The sequence below is a fragment of the Miniopterus natalensis genome, chromosome 13 (genome assembly GCF_054644295.1).
Source record: "Miniopterus natalensis isolate mMinNat1 chromosome 13, mMinNat1.hap1, whole genome shotgun sequence".
Lineage (NCBI taxonomy): Eukaryota > Metazoa > Chordata > Mammalia > Chiroptera > Miniopteridae > Miniopterus > Miniopterus natalensis.
In genome coordinates, this window is record NC_142093.1 from 32,969,882 (window position 1) to 32,992,970 (window position 23,089).

General features: G+C 41.3%; 1 protein-coding gene and 2 pseudogenes across 4 annotated transcripts in view; 1 reads left to right on the forward strand and 2 right to left on the reverse strand.

Annotated features, from left to right (window-relative positions):
* USP34 (ubiquitin specific peptidase 34) overlaps window positions 1-13,225 on the reverse strand; it is a 183,752-nt gene extending 170,527 nt beyond the window's left edge. For 2 of the 4 annotated variants that reach the window (XM_087823588.1, XM_087823587.1), the window contains exon 1: window positions 13,079-13,225. In XM_087823588.1, coding sequence (XP_087679714.1) covers window positions 13,079-13,121 — 43 coding nt within the window. In that variant the 5' untranslated portion in view covers window positions 13,122-13,225. The remainder of the gene's footprint in view (window positions 1-13,078) is intronic. The other 2 variants (XM_087823585.1, XM_087823584.1) reach the window with 1 other exon arrangement.
* On the reverse strand, window positions 1,456-3,050 carry LOC148091641 (HIG1 domain family member 2A pseudogene; annotated as a pseudogene).
* Window positions 13,226-15,230: 2,005 nt separating the features above from the next.
* Window positions 15,231-20,447, forward strand: LOC107537909 (small ribosomal subunit protein uS2 pseudogene; annotated as a pseudogene).
* The last annotated feature ends 2,642 nt before the right edge of the window (window positions 20,448-23,089 follow it).

Consider the following 23,089-nt stretch of genomic DNA (forward strand, 5'->3'; position numbering starts at 1 on the left):
CAAAAAAATCCTGTTGTTTCTACCATATGGACTTTTTTCTTTCTGGTCCTTGTGACAGAATACTAACTGGTTTGAAAGTAATTCCCAATCTTAGACTTTAACCCATGGATGTTAGTATCAACGGATATCCAGGAATTAAAAACAAAACAAAACAAAACAAAACACCTCTTTACAAAAGAGATGTTTGGCTGGTGATGCTCAGTGGTTGAGCATCAACCTATGATCCAGGAGATTGTGGTCAGGGCACATGCAGGGTTGTGGGCTTGATCCTCAGTAGGGGGCATGCAGGAGGAAGCCAATCAATGACTCTGTCATCATTGATGTTTCTATCTATCTCTCTCTTCCTCTCCCTTCTTCTCTCTGAAATCAATAAAGATTTTTTTTTTTTTTAATGTTAAAAAAAAAGCACCTTTTTATGAAGAGGGGTGGTAAGGAGGACATCTCACAAAGACAAGAAATGACAGTATTTGAAATATCCAAGAAAACTGAAAAAGAAAAGAAAAAAAAAAACAGGGAAAAACTACCACATCCAGCCTACCCTTCTCTTCTCTACCATTACCCACCTACAGTGATCTTAATATTTTTCCAGGTATTTTAACAAATAAATATTAATTGTAGTATGTGTGAGTACTGTGAAAGTTAGTTGACATAACAGGTAGTTGCAATCAAAGAATAATCTTGTAAAATAAAGACATTAAACAAGTAAATAAAACTAAATGCATAATTCTAAACAGTGGAGCTATGAAGGTTAAGAACCAGAACTATTTTAGATTGGCTGTTCAAAAAAGGCCTCTCTGAAAAAAATAACATTTAAGTCAAGACTTGAAGGTGATAAGTTCCAGGCATACATAAAAGGCTCAGAGGCAGCAAAGAACATCAATAAATAAAAGGCAAAACCAGTAAGGGAACCAGGTTAGCAGCAGCTACATGTCATGCAGAGCCTCACAAATCATAGTAAGCTGTTCCACTCCACTCATTTCCAGCAACTATTCCAACCAGTTAAAGGTCCAGTTCAATCTTCCATCTTCCTTGAAACCTTCCCTAATCCACTTTAGTCACAATAAATCTCCCCATAGTTCCTTTAACAGTTTTTCATGAGTTCCCCAACTCCTATAGGCAAGCTTTTAAAAAAGACAGCATGGTTGCCTGGCTGGTGTGGCTCAGTTGGTTGAGAATAGTCCCATGACCCAGAGGTAGCCAGTTCTATTCCCAGTCAGGGTACATGCCCAGGTTGCAGGCTTAATCCCCAGTAGGGGGCGTGCCCCAGTAGGAGGCAGCCAATCCATGTTTCTCTCTTATCCTGTTTCTTTCTCTCCCTCTCCCTTCCTCTTTAAAAAAAAAAAAAAAAAAAAAAAAAAATCAATAAAAAACATTTTTTTAAAAAGATAGCATGGTTAATGAAAAACAATAAGTACAAATAAGAACTAAATTCTAGTCCTAGCTCTCCTACTTATTAGCTGTGTAACCTTGGCCAAATCACTCTCTCATAATTTTTGTGAGGTTCAATGAAGAAATATGAAATTACACAATGTTCAAATAGCTTCAGAAGTAAATCACCACCACTGTATTGTATACAGTTCAACTCAATATTATTCCAACTGCACAAGCACTGCACTACTACCTCCTGTAACCTGGGTACAATGCTTATAATACTTGAAGAGTGTTTCATGTTGTGTTGGCTTTTTGAGCACCCATATACTGTGAATAGTTTTCAAGCTTATTTATAAAAACAGCTACACCCTTTCTCCCCAAAAGAAATCTTATACCCCAATTAATAAAACAGATCAAAATAAGCTTTTCATTTTGAAACAAAGGAAAAGGTTCCAAAGTCCCCATCATTCCATTGAAATAGGGTCAATTCTTTTCCAAGGAACAGTTTATAAACCAAGGTTCATTACTAAAAATCTTGAAGAGGAAAGAATTAAGGACAAGATCCTGTGGCTTGCTACCAGTGAAGTTCCTCCAGGTTGACAAAAATACATCTCAACTTTTTTCACAAGAATAGCATCAGATTCTTTCAAGTGCCTTAATGTACTCAAAATGTCATATCTATAGTGGCATTTCCATGTTTTACCATATTGGTTTCCAGGTCAAAGAAAGAAAAAAAAGGACTGGTTTAACATAAGTTACTTATTAGTGAAATGTCAATTTTTTACTATCCTTTCCCTCTGTCTTTACTAAGTGATTAATTATTTAATAGTGGCAAGTTTCTCTTGTAGTTCCCAAAATGAGGAGGGAAAAAAATAACCTAAGACAACACTTGCCAATTTCTGCTCTTCTGGAAACTTCTCAGCTAACGCTTCACAATCACAAAATCATAGCTCTATATCACCTTCACCGGATGGAATCTTCATAGACATGGAGATTTTTAACTCTTCAAACCACTAACAAAGCTCTCATTATTCCTCAACAATCTGGAAGTTAGATTTCCTCTTTTGTTTTTTTTTTGTTTTTTACGGTGGATTAGAGTTATGTAGGGAGTGGAGAAAGTGCGGCAGAACTAGAAATATGCAACACCCAAACAGAACCAAACCAGAGATTGCAGAAAAAAAATCTGTTACTCATTTGGCCACTTCTTCCCCCACTGACACAGAGGCATGTCAGGGGAGAGGCAGGAATAAGTCCATTGGCAAGACCGGCGGTTGCTCCAGGGGCTGGTGATGATCTCTGGGGAGCTTTCAAGGCCAGGCCTCAGGCTCAAGGTCTAGACTTCAGAGAGGATACTGACAGACCCATCAAGATGGCTGCAACCATGAAGCCCTGGGTGGCAATCTGGGTGTGCATCACAAGCTGGGAGCCATGGCTCTGACCCTGGTGGAAGCAGTAGAGGCTGTAGGTAAGGACGACCGCTGTGCCCAGGCAGCCTATGGGTACCATTGGGTTCTCGCGAGTTTTGCAAAGAAACGTCCTTGAAGCTTTCCGGACTGCAGTAGACACTGGGGCTAAAACCCTCAATGACTGGGGGCTGTGATGGTTCAAAGGGTGCCTCTGAAGTCATAGGGCGAGGAGTCGCCATGCCTAGGGCAACAGCAGCTGGAAAAAATCTAGATTTCCTCTTGCATGCTTTTTTTTTTAATATATATTGATTTTAGAGAGAGGAAGGGAGAGGGGGAGAGAGAAACATCAATTATGAGAGAGTAATTGATCGGGTGCAGCCCGCAACCTGGGCATGTGCCCTGACCGGGAATTGAACCCTGATCACCTGGATCCTAGGTCGACGCTCAACCACTGAGCCACGCCCGGCTGGGCTAGATTTCCTCTTAATATATGATTTATCCTGCCAGTCTGGGGACTCGTCTTAGAAGGGAAAGTGGAAACAAAGTATTATCAGAGTAAAACAACATTCTGCTGACCATTATACTCTATTATACTACTCTACTGTCCACTGTCCCTTATTACTTATTGTCTTATTTTGAACACTTTAAAAGCCCTATTGTCTTAAGGATCTTCTTAAGTCTCAATTTATTCTGAGCTAGAACTCTTACTACTTCTCATATACTTCTACAGTCATCACTGGTTACTAAGCCATTCTCAATAATCAAAATATGGTCCATGAATCTGGCAGCAAAGTTACCCAGAATAAAAAGTACCCACCTATTCTGTCCTATGGTGGTTTAAAACCAGTACATTGCTAAATCAGACCCACCACCTACGAGTCAAAATAAACACTTTAAGACTATGAAGCCTACACACTGATGCTCTGATGTTAGAAGATAAATTTGTTTTATCATATTGCCAAATTTCCTCCCAGAAATACAGTATGCACTATTCAACAATATGATTTCAATATATTCAAGCTGATAATCAGACAATTAAACAAAGACATACAGCAACCCAAGTGCCTGTCAAACAAGGACTGGTTAAGTTACACTATGACCAAATAATGGAATACTACCTTTAAGGTATTAAAAAGTATAATGCCCCTGGCTGGTATGGCTCAGTTGGTTGGAGCGACATCCCATATACCAAAAGGTAGCGGGTTCAATTCCGTCAGGGCACATACCCAGGGTGCAGGTTTGATCATTGGGTTGGGGTGTATGCAAGAAGCAACTGATCGATGTTTCCTTCTCACATCAATGTTTCTCTCTCCCTCCCTCCAAGATCAATTTAAAAAATTACATCCTTTCTACTATCTCTTTAAAAAATAAAAAAAAGGAAAAAATATTCTCAAGTGAGGATTATCCATAAAAAAAATGTATAATGTAAATGTGTATTAGCACGGAAAGGTGCCTACATCTTATTAATAAAAATGATATAGAGTAACCTGTAATTAGTTTATTTACATTAAATAGTGTGTCTGAGGAAACAGAAAAGAATGAAGAGATGTAGCCCAGCCAGTGTGGCTCGGTGGTTGAGCATTGACACATACACCAGGATGTCGACATTTGTATTCCAGGCCAGGTACATGCCAGGGTTTTGGGCTCAGTCCCCAGCAGAAGGCATGTAGGAGGCAGCCAATATTGATGTTTCTCATCAATGTTTCTATCCTCTTCTCCTTTCCTCTCTAAAATCAATAAACATATTTAAAAGAGAGAGAGAGAGAGAGAGATGCTCACTATAACACAACAAATCAATTCTTTGGTAAGCACAGTTCCATATTCTCCTAACTTTATTTCCTGTACTATTTGATTTTTTTCTAAAAAACCAGGTATTCTTTTTAGACATCACAAACAACAAAGCTACTTTCATTCTTTGGGAAAAGACTGAAAACCCTGATAAAGAGGTAATTAATAATAGGGGTTTTTAAGTTTTCTCCTGACACCAAATACTACAGCCGACACTTCCAAAAACCTAAACCTGACTATGAAGAAGCATTCACAGCTAAAGATGGCAGCAAATCTCCAATAAAAGAGAGCTCATTGGGGCTATATTGGAGTCAAAACACTTGGTTGCATACTAATACACACAGGAGAGACACCTCAAAAGGAGCTCTAGCTTCAGTATTGGAAAGCCACCAGGGAATTATCTTCTGTCTCTTTATGAAACTTCAACTGTTTCCACAAATTTGCCCCAATTCTCTTTTGCAAACAGCCTCCCTCACATCAGCTTGCCAAAACACTCTGTAGCTCAGCTGCTCCAGTTACCTGGGTTTTTAGTTCAAATATTCTGACAGGAAAAATCTGATTGACAGCAGCCCCACCATCCATGAGGTCAGCAGTCTACCTGTAATCTAAGCAGCAATGGCTAGGGAGGGAGCAGGGTCTTCCAGGGGCTGTAATAAAGATAAATTCTCTAGTATAGGTTGTGGCCAGGGCAGGAACGGAAACATGTCTTCTACCACAGTAAGGAAAGTGGAAGACGAGGCCAGGTTTATACTACATCAATTCTCAATTAACTGAGTAATCTACATTTAGAGACTTAATTTCTATGGCATTTAAGATAAAATAACATTAACAGGTATTAATCACATTAAAAGGCAAAGTCCAATCCTTTTCCTGGCATATAAAGCCCTAAACAAAAGTTATTTAGCCAAATTCCATCCCATAGACCCAAATCTCACTTCCTATGTAGACAGAGAACTAATTTTTGCCTTTTTGCATTGTCTATTAATTTAGAACATAGTTGGTTAGGGTGGATTTTTTTAAAATCCTCAACTGAAGTATTTTTCCATTGCTTTTCAGAGAAGGGGGAGGGGGAGGGAGAGAGAAACATCAATGTGAGACAGACACACCAATTGGTTGCCTCCTGCACTCGCCCTAACCAAAGCTGGGGATCAAGCTTGCAACCAAGGTACATGCCCTTGGCTGGAATCGAACCAGGGACCCACTAGTCTGCAGGTGAACGCTCTAACCACTGAGCCAAACCAGCTAGGGCAGGGTGGGTATTTTTTATAAGCATATACCTACTGGTTTATGAATAAGACAATAAAAAGCAGTACATACGCTATAATCTACTGCTATAGCATACTTCATCCAGAAACTCTCATATCTAAATCACTATTGACTAAGCTCTGGCCGCGTAGTTCAGTTGGTTAGAACATCATCCCAATATGCCTGGGTTGAAGGTTCAATCTCCAGTCAGGGCTCAGAGAAGAATCAACCAATGAATGCATAAATAAGTGAAACAACAAATCGATGTTTCTCTCTCTTTCTCACTTCCTCCCTCCGTCTCTTAAAAAATCAATTAAAAATTACTATAAGCTTTCAGAAATTTAAATTAATTAATTAAATAAATAAATTACTATTGACTATAGGTCCAAGAATACTGATTTACCTAGGCAATCTTCTACCACAACTTTTCATTAACTAAAATGTTTACTAAGCACTACTCTCTACAAGGCACTGTACTAGGACTGGGAAAAGAAGAAATAAAACATGGCTCCTGACTTTTAAGGAATTCACCATTCAGCAAGGAGGCTGATATTAATAATAATAAGCAGAAGCAGCAGCAGCAGCAACAGAACTATTACGTAAGTATGTATTCTAACTAAAGGGAGTAAGTCATGTTAAGAGAAGTCCAAAAAGATTTCAGAAGGCCTCACGAAAAAGTGAGATGAATTTGGGGCAAACTGTGCTATGATATATGTGGCCAGGCTAAGAAGTTAGGACTTTATTCTCCAGGCAATAAAGAGCTATGATGGTTTAAGCAAGCAATATGATAATCATATATTGTGTTTTAGACAGGCAACAATGGAGAAGCTCCACAATATAAAACATTTTTTTAAAGTGGTAATTAAAAATACCAAAATGAAAAAGCAAACAAAAAAGCAGGAAAAAATACACATGCTGAATATGACCAAGCGTTGATATAGTTAATAAATGAACAGCTCTTATAAATTATTACAAAACATTAAAAACCAAAAAGGCAATGCATTAAATGCAAATAACGAATAAAAATGTGTTTAAGCTTACTAGTAATTAGTTATTACATGTTTTGCCAAAATAACATTTTTCAAGGATAATATTCTGCACAAGTGAGGGTGCCCAAGTTGCGCAGACACTGCTGAAAAAATGGCTATAAGCAACTGGATAATATAAACAAAAATGTTTTATATTTCTGACACAGTAATTACTTCTAGGAATCTATCGTAAAGAACCAATGATTTATTAAAAGATTTACAAACAAGGATGACCATTTGCAGCATTATTTATGAGAGAACTGGAAACAAACAGTACAATAATAGGAAAATATTAAATTGTATATAAAATGGAAGTATTATACAGACAAAATATATGTTTTCAAAAGTTAATAAAGGAGACAATCATACACAATGTTAGGTTAAACCAGCTAGATATTAAACTACATATACCTCATTCTCAATTTTAAAAATGTAAATGTGTACCAAAAAGATGGAAAAATATTTCAAAACATTAACAGGCGTCATCACTGCTTGGTAAGATTATGGCGGATTTAAGCTTGAAGTTTTCAATATGTCTACAATGAGAATATGCAACCTTTATAACTAAGAAAAAAAAAAGTGAAAAAGAAAGGTAGCCCAGCCCATTTGGCTACCATCTGTCACACCTGATCAAGTCATTATTGGAAAGTTTCTGACCTTCTCTTTCTGAAAATTTAAAAATTCTTAATGCACATAAGAAATACATATATACTATCATTATTAAACATATGAAACATTAACATATTTCATGAATACAGTGCTAAAGCTAGTCATCAATAGTTATCAATGACTATGCAGAAAGCCTTCATATTAATAATCTACTACAGGTTTGTGACTTTACGGTTTGTTACTTTATAAAAATATTTTAACTAAAATTGTGAATACCATGATCTTTGAAAAACTATTTTAAGTACTAATTGCTTTAAGAGGATATTTAGCAAGATTAATTTACCAAATAAAAATCCATAATTTGGGACTTCATTTTGTAGTGAAATCAAATTTCCAATTTTAAGAATCCGTTCAAATTTTATTTTACTAATATGTGTGTTTTTTGGGTTTTTTCAAAATATATCTTTATTGATTTCAGAGAGAGGAAGAGAGAGGAAAAGAGAGAGAGAGACAGAGAGAGAGAAACATCAGTGATGAGTCATTGATCGGCTGCCTCCTGCACGCCCCCTGCTGGGGATCGAACCCACAACCTGGGCACGTACCCTGACCGGGAATCGAACCCGATCGCCTGGATCCTAGGTCGATGCTCAACCGTTGAGCCATGCCCGACCAGGCTATTAATATGTTTTTATTGATTTTTAGAGGAGAGGGAGAGGGATAGAGAGAGACAGAAACATTAATGAGAAACATCATCAATCAGCTGCCTCCTGCATGCCCCCACTGGGGGATAGAGCCTGCAACCTGGGCATGTGCCCTGGCTAGGAATCAAACTAGTGATCTGATTCCTAGGTCGACACTCAACCATCGAGCCACACCAGCCAGGCAAAATCAGGTCAAATTTTAGAATTAAATATCTACCAAAAAATGTTATGTTACTAATGATTTATTTAGTGCCTGTGTACTTATCTAAAAAACCCTAGGAACATGTACTTATTTTTATTTTTGTTTCTTTTATCCTCACATTAGGACACTCAAAAAAAATTTATCTTTATTGATTTCAAAGGAAGGGAGAGGAAGGGAGAGGAAGGAAGAGAGAAAAACATTAATGATGAGAGTCACTGATCAGCTGCCTCCTTCACGCCCCCAACTGGGGATCAAGCCCGAAACTCAGACATGTGGCCTGACTAGGAATTGAACCCAGATCTCCTGGGTCATAGGTCAATGCTCAAACGCTAAGCCATCCCAGCTGGACTAGGACACAGTTTTTGTTTGCTTTTTTATTGATTTAAAAGAGAAGGGAAGGAAGAGGGAGAGAGAGAGAAAGAGAAACATCGATGTGAGAGCGAAACATCGACTGGTTGCCTCGGGGATCGAACTGCAACCTGGACATGAGCTCCAACCAGGATCAAACCTGCGACCCTTTGGCATTACAGGGTTTTGCTTCAACCAACTGAGCCACACCGGCCAGAGTAAACTGTGTTGTTTTTTAATGGGATCACTGATAACAAACAATATTAAGATAGAAATAAGATTCCCATTCAGCTACATTTATCACCATAAACTTCTACTACAATTGCCATGGAATTACGCTTGAATTTGTTAAAATACATAAAAGTACAGTAATTTTTTATTCTGTCCCAACAATGTACTTATAATAGTATTCCTCCACTTGAACAGATCATCAAGTTTATACAGTAGAGCACAACTGTTAATAGTGTGGGCTTTTAGCCTGACCTATAATTAAGTCTTGTTCAAATCCTGGCTCCACTGAATATTCCTGTGATTCTCTATGCAAGTTACATAAACTCTAAGCCTTGGTTCTCTTATCTGAAAGGGGTGATAGAGTACCTAGCTCAAAGAACTGATAAAGTACCCAACACAAACTGTTCAATGAAGTATTCTGCTTCAAAAATAAAATGTAAACAAAAGTATTCTGCAAATACTGATATCAGAGTTCTAGCTTAGATATGGCTACTAACTAAGCAGGTGACAGGTGATCTTTAGCGAACCACTTAGCCTTTCTGAGGTTCAATTTCCTCACCTTTCAAGTTACGCCAATACTTGTTCTGGCCTATCTCAAAGGATAGGAAGGACAAATGGACTGTCTATTTTAAACAACAGGTAAACTGTAACACACACAAAGAATAAAATCCACAATGTACAAATAGTTTAAAAGATTGATGTACATTCAGAACCATTTTCTCTGCTCTCAGAGAAAATTTTCCAAGGCAAATACTGACCTCAATTTACCAGTGAGCTAGTTAGGGAGATGGCCCAAAGCATAACATCAGGCCTCCAACTTTTCATCAACATCCAGAAATACTTTGGACTTACTGAACTGGTTCATAAAAATAGCTATAAAAGCAGCACACATACAAACTTGACAAAGCAAGCACAGGAATATAAACTTAAAATTATCTCCTAAACTAAATGCAACTCCACAAACCGATAGTAGCAAAATTCACTCAATACATTCCAAGCCTTAAAAAAAGTCTTCTTTATTAAAAACAAAGCACTGAAAGGAAAATGGAAATTCAAATATTAGCACTGTTGAGACAGTTTTCTAACACTAAAGCCAAATGCTAGTTTGTTTTAGGATATCTGTTAAGATGACATTAAAAAGGAGATGAGCCCGAGCAGGTTTGGCTCAGTGGTTAGAGCGTCGGCCTGTGGATTGAAGGGTCCAGGGTTCAATTCCGGCCAAGGGCACATACCTTGGCTCGATCCTGGGCCCTGGTCCAGGCACATGCAGGAGGGAACCAATCGATGTGTGTCTCTCACATCGGTGTTTCTCTCCCCCTCTCCCTCCCTCCATCCCTCCCCACTCCCTTCCACTCTCTTTGAAAAAGCAACGGAAAAAATATCCTGGGGTGAAGATTAAGAAAAAAACGGGGGGATGAGAGGGTCCTTAATATGGGATCCTGGTTACACAGACAGGCTTCAGTTGCCCCTTAACCTGCAGGGAGAACTGTGTCTGTATACGGGTACACGTTCCACAGTTAAGAGTTTACAGCTTTAGACTGTTAGCAGGAATAGAAGTGGTAATTTTAATACTCATCAAAAACTGATGACTAAAGAAACGTATTTACATTCTTTTGCTACCAACTTTTAACTATATTACATTCTACAAGATTTTAAAATAAACAATTCATCTGAAGCCCTTACCTTATCAAAACCCTGTGTATACCAGATACAAAGCTATACTATCCACATTATCTCTACCCTTTCATATAAAACACAAAATTTTTAAACTGCACATTTACTGGTGTGTCCAGGCAGACTTCTTTAAGTTTGATCAGAGATTGTAAATATGAAAAGAAATAAGTTTTTGGCATTTTTAAAAAATAACTCTTTTTCAACAACTTGAAACATAACACCCAAAAAATATAATTTTATTTCTTCTCTTGGTTAAACTGTTATGGGCAGTTATACTAAAAAATAAATTCTGAGCACATTATGAACTGGTGCTCATTTTTGTACAACCTATGGGAGGGGAAAAGTAAAGTCTTAATTATTGTGAGCCAGATTACAAGACAGACATATAACCTACTTCATCACGTTTTATCAAGTTCCAACTATCTGACTCCTACCAGGTCATGGACAAATGTTAGTTAATGAGATACAGGAACTACATAAAGAAAAAATGAAAACAATTGGGGGGGGGAGGGTGACTGGTAATAGAGCTCAGTGTAACCTACAAATAAAGTTGCTTAAGTAATATTCTTTTAAAAAAGGAAGTATCATTGTGAGACTGTGTTTAGGAGGCAATTTTTTAAACTGAGCCTTAAAGGAAATATTAAGAAACTGTCTTAGAATTTTTAGAGATCATTGGCTCATACACAAATAGGAAATCCTATTTTTGTTCATTAAGACAGGTTTCTTAGAGGGTCTGCATGGTCAGATTTTGTGAACCTGGTTCAACTAACTGTATTTACTTAATGGTAGTAAAAACTAAATTCTACTTCAATTCTCCATACTACTTCTAACTCTCCATAAATCCATTGCATTTTTGAGTGCTTCTAAACAGAGTTCTAGGGGGTTCCCAGATAATCTTCAACAGAACCTCTTTCACTAGGTCTCTTTTCAAAATAAAGATTAACTAACTTCAGTTTCTTTAGATACTATGTTTAAAATTAATTTTCCTCATTAAGTTTAAAATAATTTTTAAAACACCAACAAAATTATTAAAAGCACTTTTTCCTAACATATTAGATAGCAAAGCTATTTGTTTTCCAATTTCAGAACAAAGCCATAATCACACAACTTAAATCTACGCTACAGAATACAGTTTACTGAAATAAGTACTTAAAAGGATTATGTTTATCAGCAATATCAAACCACCTGCACCAAAAATAAAAGTATCCCAAAATAAATACAAATAACCTTAAAATTCTAGGAAAATGTAGAATGGCACAAATATTGGAAAAGTATAGTTTGAAAATGGGCAAAACTCTGCTTCCACCTGTCAGGAAGTAAATACTCAGTTGAAAGTAAACTGAGTACCCTTCCACCTTTATTACTGCCTTTGGTCATTAACGTGAAATTCAAACACACAAAGTAAAATTCAAACACAAGCAAGATGATATATTTTATAAATCAATTGTTTTAAAGAATCGTATTTGAAAAGAGGTCGTTTAAGTCTTTCGAAATACCACAACACAAATCCAAAACCCACATAAGCGATTGGTAATAAGCATTTCCTTAACAATCAAGTTTCTGTTTATAAATCTTCTATCTAATTCACCTGGTCCAACTAGGCCTTTGGGCACAGAAGTTAACTAACTTGCAATATATCTTGTTTCTTTAAGCTAAAATACCATCTTACAAGGGTCGGGAATAAAAAATTTTTAATCTGGCTAGAAAAGATCAATGTACGTATATTAACACTCTTTAATAAACAAAAGTATAAGGAATAAGGCCTTTTATTGCAAGAGATAGGCCATGACTATCCCAGGATGGTATCTGAGGTATAATACTCTCCTTAATATAATAGAATTTACCATTAAAACAACGAATGGTCCATTAAGAAACATCGTTAATTAATTTTTAAAAATAGGTATAAAGTTTCTAATCATCACTACCACAGTTCATTTTCGGGTATTTAAGGTCTGGCAGAAGGTTTTAATACACCACACACACCCCAAGGGAGGAGAAAACCACCAACCTTCTCCCAGGGAGTTCAATGAAAATTAACAGGTAAGAGAGGCCTCGGCAGCACGCTGGAAATCAAAGAGGGCCGCGGGAGGGTCGGAGGGTCCGGGCTGCGGAGGCAAGCCTGGTCCTCGGACCCCACCTCCCCTCACCTCCCCAGCAGGAAAAGGAGGCGAAGGCTCATTAGTGCCTTCGTTAATTGACACCTGTAATGAGGAAACTTTCCCAGCGCTAAGACCGCTCAGGCCCGGCCTGGCCGCAGCTCCGCGGCGGCTCCTCACGGGCGCCCAGGTAACCCGGCCAGGCTGGGCCTGAGGCGGCGCGGCGGCCGCGCCACAGCGCACCTTCCCGGGGCGCTAGGCCCGCACGCCGCCGGTTCGGCCGTCGCCTCCCGCAGGCCGCAGCAGCCCGGCAAGGCGGGGGAGCAGCGCAGGGACCCCAAACCATGCACCCCGACAGGCCGCCGCCGCGGCTACTTACTTTCATTTAACACCTCCACCAGGTCTGCGCAGTTCTCGCACATCGTTCGGCCGCCGCCCCCCCCCTCCCCCGCTTCGGATCGCACTGACTGATCCCGACCGGCGGGGGGGAGGGGAGAGAGGCGGAGGAGGGGGCCGGCCGGCCGGCGGGGCGGGGAGGCGACGAGGGCGGGCGGCGGCGGGGACGGGGCGGGGAGCAGGAGGATGGGGGAGGGGGCCGGCGGTCCCCGGAGCGGGCGGGGGAGAGGAGGGGGGCGAGGGGAGGTGCGCAGGCCGGAGGGGCGCGGAGGCGCCGGCGGCGGGGAAGGGGGGGAAGGACGGGGGGAGGGGAGAGGGAGGGAGGGGGCGGGTGGGGAGAGAAGCAGCAGAGTCACTTCACCGACCAGACGCCGCGGCCACCGCCGACGCCGCCGCCGCCATTTTAATAGAGCGTTCGGGCTGCGCTCGGCTCTTTCCGTCCGGGCGAAGGAGCCGACGAGTAGCTCCTCGCGCTCTCATTCCTCCGCCTCCCGCCCTCTCTTCGCCTCCCGCCCTCCCACCTCTCCCTCCGCGCCCACGCCGCACGCTCCACTCCCCTCGGCGGCCAGCTCGCAGCCCTCCCTTTCCTCTTCCGTCTGGCCTCCCCGCCCTAGGTCCACCCCCTCTGCGCGTTCGCCCACCCCGCCCAGCCCGGATCTCTGTCAGCGGCCGGAAGGGAGACGCGAAGCCAGCGCGGCCGCGGGGGGAGTCCGGGTGAGTAGGCGAAGATGGCGGAGGCGCCGATCCGGTCGCGATTGCGCGGCGTCGCCCACGGCGGCCCGCTCCGCGGGCTCCGAGGCCCAGCGAGCAGCGGGTCACTCGCGGCGCCCTGTCCCCCGCCCCCGAGCTTCGCCATTTTCCCTCCGGGCCCGCGAAGGGGAGTGGGTGCTGCTTTCTCCCATGTCGCCCTCCCTCGCGCTGCGTATTTTTGGGAGTCCATAGGGATCCGGGCCGACATCGCAGCCCAGGTCGGGACACACGGCCCTCTCCCCGCCGGGCTTTGTGAGAATGGACCGGCCCGGGGTCGGCTACACCTGCATCGGCGCGCCTCGCTGCCCTCAGTCCTGTAAGGCTCACCGGTCCTCGAGCAGTGAGACACCTAATGTGACTAGAAATGGCGGAGTGAAGAGTGTCCACGTTGGCATCGCCTCCTTTTTACGCAAGAGGGCCCCTCACGAATTGCCCATCTACGACTCTTCACCTGAAACAGCATATTGTGCTTCTCGGCGAAGAGCAGTTTTAAAGGGTTACGATGGGGAACGGAGAAGGAAGAACAGGTGAAGGAAAGGGGACACTCAGCTGAAGTGTGGTGTTAACTAGTTAACGTTGGGGAAATTTTCCTCATATCTGCACTTAATACCTTCCTCGCTGATTTCTGTATCCAATGTGGTTATATAGAGAGGTGACTGAAAAGTCCCAAAGGTAGGGCTCATAATATTTTTAGAACTGTAATCAGAGCAGCTATTAGGTAGTAATTCTTTCACAGAATTTGTCGAAGTTAGGTCGCACCATCACTTCACCATGCCAGGACCACCATCCCGGCATTCTTTGCTTTTCTGCCGCCTGAAGTTGGTGCTATAAAGTTTCTGCCCATCCTGTTTTAAGTGGCTCCATATAAGCAGGTGCTCCTTAGGAAGTGTAGAGCTATTCTGACATAATCTTCTCTTCCCATCTTTCCCACAACACCTGGGTTTCCTAGATTTTAGGCCCTGTGAGCAGACAACATCCATCCAACATCCATTCCCACCCATCCCTGCCAACAGCAAAACTTGCCAAACCCAAGTAGTTTTTGTTCGTTTGTTTTTCAGGTGGCAGCTGAGACACCTGTCTCTGGAAGGAAAGCCCCTAGAAATATTTGTTATTGATTTAAAACCAATCATGGTATGGTTACTCTAGGGCTGGCTATATGTTTGAGTTCTTGCCAATGAAATAAAAGCAAAAATCTGCAGAGTTGGGGGTGGTGAGCACAGTGTACAAGATGATGTGTTGTGGAATTGTGCACCTGAAACCTGTATAATTTTATTAACCAGTGTCACCCCAATAAATTCAATAAAAGGGGGGAAGAAAAGAAATGGAAAATACAAATAAGTGGAAGCATATAAAAAATCATTTCTACAAATTTGGAAAAAGAAAAAGAACTCTGCAGAGTAGGTCTTTTAGAAATAATTGGCATTTCCTAATAAAAAGGGACAAATTAAGCAGGCATACCCCTTAACCCTTAGTTCTTTCTCCCGGAAACATGCTCTTGATACACAAAGTAATACAGCATCCATTTTTATTTTGTTTTTTAACAATGAAACCACAAGATAAATGCCAACCATAAAGTTGATAATACAGAATTATAAGGTGTGGGTGGGTCATTGATAACATCCTTGAGCAGCAATGTCAAGCTTATATAAGAAAAATCCCTTTTTCCTTAATCTACTCTTAAATTTCCATTATTTGTAGCCACATTCCTACCTGATACAGATATTCTTTTGATAATTATTTGTAAGTTATCTGTTACGTATGCTTTTAAGACCACAGAGGACCCTTGACAGTTCTTGAAAATAGGACTACTACTACATATTCTGACCTTTAAAGAAATACATATATTTTTAAATAATCAGTTGGTTTCTAGGTGCTTGGTTTAAAATGATTTGAGAATCTTGCCCTGGCCTGAGTGACCCGGCTGGAGCTTCATCCAGTGCACAGAAAGGTTGCCCATTTGATTCCCGGTCAGAGCTCATACAGAAGGCAACCTATCAATGTTTCTCCCTTTCTCTAAGCAAGTGAGGATTAAAAAAAATTTTTGGGGGGGACAGGGGTGGGGTAGAAGGGGTCAATGGCGAGAAAAAGGACATCTGTAATACTTTCAACAGTATAAATTATTTTTAAAAATATGAGCCTGGCCAGGCGTGGCTCAGCAGTTGAGCATCAACCTAGGGTCCAGGAGATCATGGTTTGATTCCTGGTCAGGGAACATGCCTGGCTTGTGGGCTTAATCCCCAGTCATTGCCATGTAGGAGGCAGCCAATCAATGACGACGCTCTCAACACTGATGTTTCTCTCTTCTTCTCCCTCCCTCTCTCTGAAATCAACAAAGATACATTTTTTAAAATAAATAAAAAATTATTTGAGCCCTGGCTGGGCTGGCTCAGTGATTAGAGCATTGGCCTTCAGACTGAAGGGTCCTGGGTTTGGTTCCAGCCAAGGGCATGTACCTCGGATGCAGATTCTGTCCTGATTGGGGTGCGAGAGGGAGGCAACCAATTGATGTGTCTGTCTCACATCGATGTTTCTCTCTTTCTCTCACTCTGAAAAGCAATGGAAAAAGGATCCTTGGGCAAGGATTAGAGAAAAAAAAAGATTAGAGAATTATTCTCATATATGATCACTGCTCTTCACTCATCACTTCAGGGTTCAAACTTCTGTAAAGGACCAGATAATAAATATTTTAGGCTTTATAGGCAATCCAAATTTCTTATCACAACTACATGACTCTGTAAGCAGGAAAGCGGCCATAGACAATATATACTGAATAAGTGTAGCTGTACTCCCAATAAAACTTTTTATTTATGGACTTTGAAATTTTTTTCAATAAAAAATGGTAAAAATTATTCTTAGCCCACAGGCCACACAAAAACCTGTAACTAGCCCGGCCAGTGTGGCTAAGTAGTTAAGCGTCAACCTATGAACCAGGAGGTGACAGTATGACATGCCCTGTTTTGGGTTGTGGACTCAATCCCCAGTAGGAGGCTTGCAGGAGGCAGCTGATCAATGATGATTCTCTCACATCATTGATGTTTCTGTCTCTCCCTCTCCAAAATCAATAAAAACATTATACAATCTATGATTTTAAAAATAACAAGCCTGTAACTAGCCATATTTGCCCTATGGGTTGTAGTTTACCAACCCTTTATCTACTTCAGCTGCTTGTAAATAAAGGCATAGAAACTAATAAAAAGGTTGCCTGCCTCCTGGCTACACTCTTCTGTGCTATCTTCATATATGTGTCAACAGAGTTGGGTTTTTTTTAATGTACTTGAAAGGTGTGCATTCTAAAAAAATAATGGACTTCCATGCTACCCAGGGAGAGGTCCATACGGCGTTGTTCTCGGTTCCCACATAAAGGGGAAGTTTCACAATGTCTAGAGCCCTGGATGTCCTGCAAATGGAGGAGGCTGTCCTCAAATTCCTTGCAATGGGAACCCACTTAGGTGGCACCAACCTTGACTTCCAAATGGAACAGTACATCTGCAAAAGGAGGTGATGCATCTACATCATAAATCTGAAGAGAACCTGGGAGAAGCTTCTGCTGGCAGCTAGTGCCATTGTTGCCATTGAAAACTCAGCTGATGTCAGCGTCATATCGTCCAGGAATACTGGCCAGCAAGCTGTGCTGAAGTTCTCTGCTGCCACTGGAGCCACTCCTGTTACCGGCTGCTTCACTCCTGGAAACTTCACCAACCAGATCCAGGCCACCGAGACTTCTGGTGGTCACTGATCCCTGAGCTGACCACCAGCCTCTCGTGGAGGCGTCTTATGTGAAACTGCCCACCATTGCTCTGTGTAACACAGGCTCTCCTCTGCACTATGTGGACATTGCCGTTCCTTGCAACATCAAGGGGGCTCACTCAGTGGGTCTGATGTGGTGGATGCTGGCCCAGGAAGTTCTGTGCATGCATGGCACCATCTTCGGTGAACACCCATGGGAGGTCATACCTGACCTTCTACAGGGATCTTGAAGAGATTGAAAAGGAAGAGCAGGCCACTGCTGAAAAGGCTGTGGCCAAGGAGGAATTTCAGGGTGAATGGACTGCTCCAGCTCCCAAGTTCATTGCTGCTCAGCCTGAGTTCGCAGACTGGTCTGAAGGTGTGCAGGTACCTTCTGTGCGCATTCAACAGTTTCCTACTGAAGACTGGTCTGCAGTCCCCACTGCCCAGGCCACCAAAAAGGTAGGAACAACCACTGAGTGGTCCTAAGCTGTTCTTCCACAAACTCTTAAAAGAATGGAAATGAGGTTGACGGAAAATAAACAGTTTCTAAAAGTTGAAAAAAATAATAATAAAGAGAATAATGGAACAGAATCTCTGACAAAATATATCCTAAATTCTTGTAAATTGATTTTAAAACCAGTAATCAGTGATCACCATACACCTTCGATAACTAAAAGACTGATAACTTTTTAATAATTTGTATACATGTCACCATCTAGTGGTAGAATTATGCTTTGAGTAAAATTTTACAATCTATGAAATTTCTAATCCTCAAGCTTGTATATTTGTAGTACATTCCTAGGTACTTCCCTGGAAACTAGCCCAGCATAAACAACTTTGGAAAATTATTATTGCTATAGAAATGATTTGTCCTCAGCTTTCTGGTTGCTGTTACTGAACATAGGATTTTTGTCTCTGAATTTGGGAATTAAAGTCTGGTGTTATTATCAGAGGCCAGAGTTATTCCAGAATTTACTCCTCTCCCTCACTCCCACAATCATCACTGTTTTGTGGACTTTAGTGCCATTATTAGAAAGGCAGGTATGCTATTTTATTTCCACAGCACCCAGCCCAGCAAATTGTTGTTTGGGTCTTAAATTGCCAGAGTGGTTATTTTTAAAAATGAATTAGCTTATATCACTTACTTGCTTAAAACGCTTCAATATTTCCTGTTTCCTTTCGAATAAACTTTACTTGGGTCTTCCCCCAATCTTTCCAGTTTTTAACATTACTCTTGTTACAGTTCAGCCACATGGGTCTGATTTCTAAAATAAAAGTATTTCCTGCTCTGGGTCTTAGTGATTGTTGTTTCTTCCTAGGACATGCTTTCTGATTTTGAAATGGCTAACATCTTTTTCCAAAGGTATCACAGTACTCTGTTTATTTCCGTCAAAGCTTTTACTATAGTCTGTAATTATTTTTATGTTTATTTGTATCAGGGACACATTGGACTGCAGGCAAAAAAATTTTTCAATTAAGAATGGCTTAAACAAGTAGGGCTTATTTTTCTCTTGTGACCAACAAGACAGTAGACAGTCTAGGGCCTGTATTACTGGCTCAAGGATATGGACCAAAGTTGGTGGTTTCTTTCCACTCCACCCTCCACATACTGGCTTGTCATCTCCTACTTGTAAGATAGCCACTGTAGCACCAACTATCTGCTTTAAAGACAGGAAGGAAGAAAGGTGGTGATGGCCTGTCTTGGTTTGGATTCTCCCCAAAGCAGGTCGTGAAACAAGGACACAGGTGGAAATAGTTTATGCTTATATTATCCCAAGAAACATTGGTGGAATAGTGGAGATAGGAAATTGGGGAGGAGGTGAATAGGTATCCAATAAATGATTCATTATTTTTTTCTTTTTAAATTGATTTGAGAGACAGAGAAACATCTGCCTCCCATGCACACCCCGACTGGGAATCAAATCCGCAACCTGGGTATATGCCCTGACTGGGAATCGAACCCACCACCTTTTGGTGCACAGGACACCAAAAGGCCCAACAAACTAAGCCACACTGGCCAGGTCTAACCCTTTCTTCTTGAGGGTAACTGGAACCTAATCCCACTGGGAAACTACAAACCATTATAAAACGTGCCTTAATATCATCCTACTAAAGGGACAAGGAAGCTGGGTATTTACATCTATCCTCTTTAGTCACTGAGTGTTGCTAGGAGTTGCAGGTAGCAAAGCAGGCTTTTCAGGCAGCCTGAGAAAACCCTCAGGCATAGAAAAAATGGGCCAACAATTGGAAGTCTGGCCATTGTGCACTGAAGTGATAAGAACTTTGAGTACTGATGGTATCTGGCACACTGCCCTTCCCTCTTATACAAGTGTTGTGTCTGGAGCAGCAGCAGCCATCATGACACAATAAGCCTGTAAGCAAAAGCCAAGGCATTAAAGATGGCAGAATGGAAAGAGAAAAGACTTGGGTACCGGATGGCATTGTTGAGTAGCTGAATCAGTGCTAGCAACTGCCTACTTGGTGCTATCTCTATAAGACATTTGTTTATCTAACAAAAACCCTCAAGTCACTATTGGAGTTTTTGTAGCCCAACACACTTAATAAAAATAGTGTGGTAGGCGAAATAATGTCCCCCCGAGCTCCCAAAGACATCCACGTCCTAATCCCCAGAATCTGAATATGGTACCTTACATGGCAAAAGGAACTTTGCAAGTAAGGACCTTGAGATGGGGAGATTGTTTCAGATTATTCATGTGGGCTCAATTATATGCAGCTTTCAAATTAGAGAATGTTTCCCAGCTTTGTCCAGAGGAAGCTATGACTAAAGAGTGATTAGAGAGATGCAGTCTCCTAGCTTTGATAACAGAGCGGGGGCCATGAACCAAGAAACATGGGTGGCCTTGAGAAGCTGTAAAAGATAAGGAAACATTCCCCCCTTCAGCCTCCAGAAAGGAACAGCCCTGCTGACACCTTGATTTAGCCCAATGAGACCCGTGTTAGACTACTGATTTACAGAACTGTAAAACGTTTAAAAGAAGTTTAGTTCTACCCTGGCAGGTATGGCTCGGTTGGGCCTTGTCCCACACTGGCTCAGTTCCTGGTCAGGGCACATGTCCAGGTTGTGGGCTTGATCCCTGGTGTGGGGCAGGCAGGAGGTGGCTGATACTTTTCTTTTCCCTCACCCTTTCTATGAAAAAATTAATATTTTTTAAATAAAAGAAATTTAGTTTTAAGCCACTAAATTTGTGGTCATTTGTTACAGCAGTAATAGAAAACTAATACAAGTAGCATGCAGTTACAGGGAATAGCATATGCAAAATCCCTGAAACAAAAATAAAGCCAGTATGCCCAGCCAGGTGTGGCTCAGCAGTTGAGTATCAACCTAAGATCCAGGAGATGGCAGTTCAATTCCTGGTCAGAGCACATGCCCGGGTTGTGGCATCAATCCCCAGTTGGGGGCCTGCAGGAAGCAGCCGATTGATGACGACTCTCACTCTCTCTCTCCCTTCCTCTCTCTGAAATCAATAAAAACATATAAAAATAAGTAAAGCCAGGATAATGAACATGGTTGTGGAAGAAGGCCCATGCCATACTTTGCAGAGCACCACAAATCCTGCTTATATTTTGTCTTAGATCCTAAAAGTAATTGAAGTGTGGAAGCAATACAATCTTATTTGTATTTTTAAATAACCTGACTAGTCTGTAGAGAATGGATTGGAGGTAGAGACAACAGGGGGTTACTAATATTAATCCAGAAAGATGACGATAGCTTGGACTAGGGTAATAGAAAAGAAATGAATAGCCTGGCCGGGAGTGGCTCAGCGGTTGGGCGTCGACCTAGGATCCAGGCGATCAGGGTTCGGTTCCCGGTCAGGGCACATGCCCGGGTTGCGGGCTGCAGCCGATCAATGACTCTCTCATCATTGATATTTCTATCTCTCTCCCTCTCCTTTCCTCTCTCTGAAATCAATAAAGATATATTTTAAAAAATAAATAAATAAAAAGAGAGTCAGTCTAAGAATATTTTAGAAGTAAAAAGAACAAGACTTGGTTTGTAGGTATGGGGGGACAATGGTCCCAGGGCTGCCTCCAGATTTCTGATTTGCACAACTGGAGATAGTGGTGCCACCCACCAAGATAGGGTTCACTTCAAGAAGGACTAGAGAAGTGCGGTCAATAAAGACAAGAACTTTTTTTAGATGTTTTGTGTGTTTTTTTAGAGAGGAAGGGAGAGGGATAGAGAGAAAAACATCGGTAAGAGAAACATCATTGATTGGCTGCTTCCTGTAACCCCCTACTGGGGATCAAGCCAGCAACCAGGGCTTGTGCCCCAACAGGGATCCAACTGTGGTCGCTGTGACTCAGTGGTTGAGCGTCAAGAAGTACTATTTTAGAAGTGCCTGTGAGATAACCAAAAGTTGTTGAGCTGGCAGTTATTTGAATCTAAAGATTGGAAGAAAGTCTCGGACTGGAAATGTAAATATGAAAACAATCCTTTGTATGCTAGCTCTTCCTCAACTGTCCTCTCATGAGGAAAGCAAAAACTTTCCAGAAAGCCCTACAGCTGACTTGACTTTTGATCTCATTTCCCAGAACTCTGTGTCACATGACCACATTTACACCTCAAGGTGGTGAGTATTAAGTCAGATTACTTACAGTATCTGCCACAAATGGTAAATGAAGTAATGATATAGGGAGAGGTAATACCTTCCAGTGAAAAGGACCTAAAACAGAGCCTCAAGGGACTGTTAGCATCTAGAATTGGGGTAGAGAGAGAGAAGATGCCCCAAAGGGTAAAGAATATGGTAAAGGAGTGGGGAGGGAATTTTGGTACCATTTAAACCAAAGGAAAAGATGACAATTGCTGTATGCTGGGAAGTCAACTAAAACGAGATCTACAAAATTATTAGATTTAGTGCTTGGAGGTCATGGGAAATGGAATTATGGACACTGAAGCCTCATTACAGTAGACTGAAGACCATTTATAGAAGAAACTATAAAGTAGAAAACTGTTTTAAGACTTTGGGCTCTTAAAAGGAGAAAGTGAGGTAAATGGTAGTAGAAACATGAAATTAATCATAGGTAACTTATTGTACATACTGTGCAACACTGTCCTGTACACTCATTTCATTCTCTCAAGCACCTTGTATGCTATATCCTATTCTATTTTCCAAAAGAGAATAAGGCGGCACAGAGAGTTTAAATACTTTGTCCCAGAGACAGGGGGATGATACTAGGACAGAAAAGTCAAAGTGGTTGCTGTAATTTTTCTAAGGTGAGAGGGGATGTAATCCTTGGCACAGGTAGAAGAACTGAACTTTGTTAATTGGGAAGAAAGGATGGGTACCCATGTGTGTGCATTTGATGATCAGGAGTTGAGGGAATTCCCATCAGATGATTTGAGTTTTTTCTCGAAGAGGCGAAGTCATCTGGAGTCAAGAAGAAGGTAGGATTATGCAAGACTGAAAGAGCTATAAGTTTGAAATAAAAGTTCTGGAGGGCAGATGAACCAATTAACCAGAAAAGTGTGATAGTGATGCTAGGTAGAGATGAA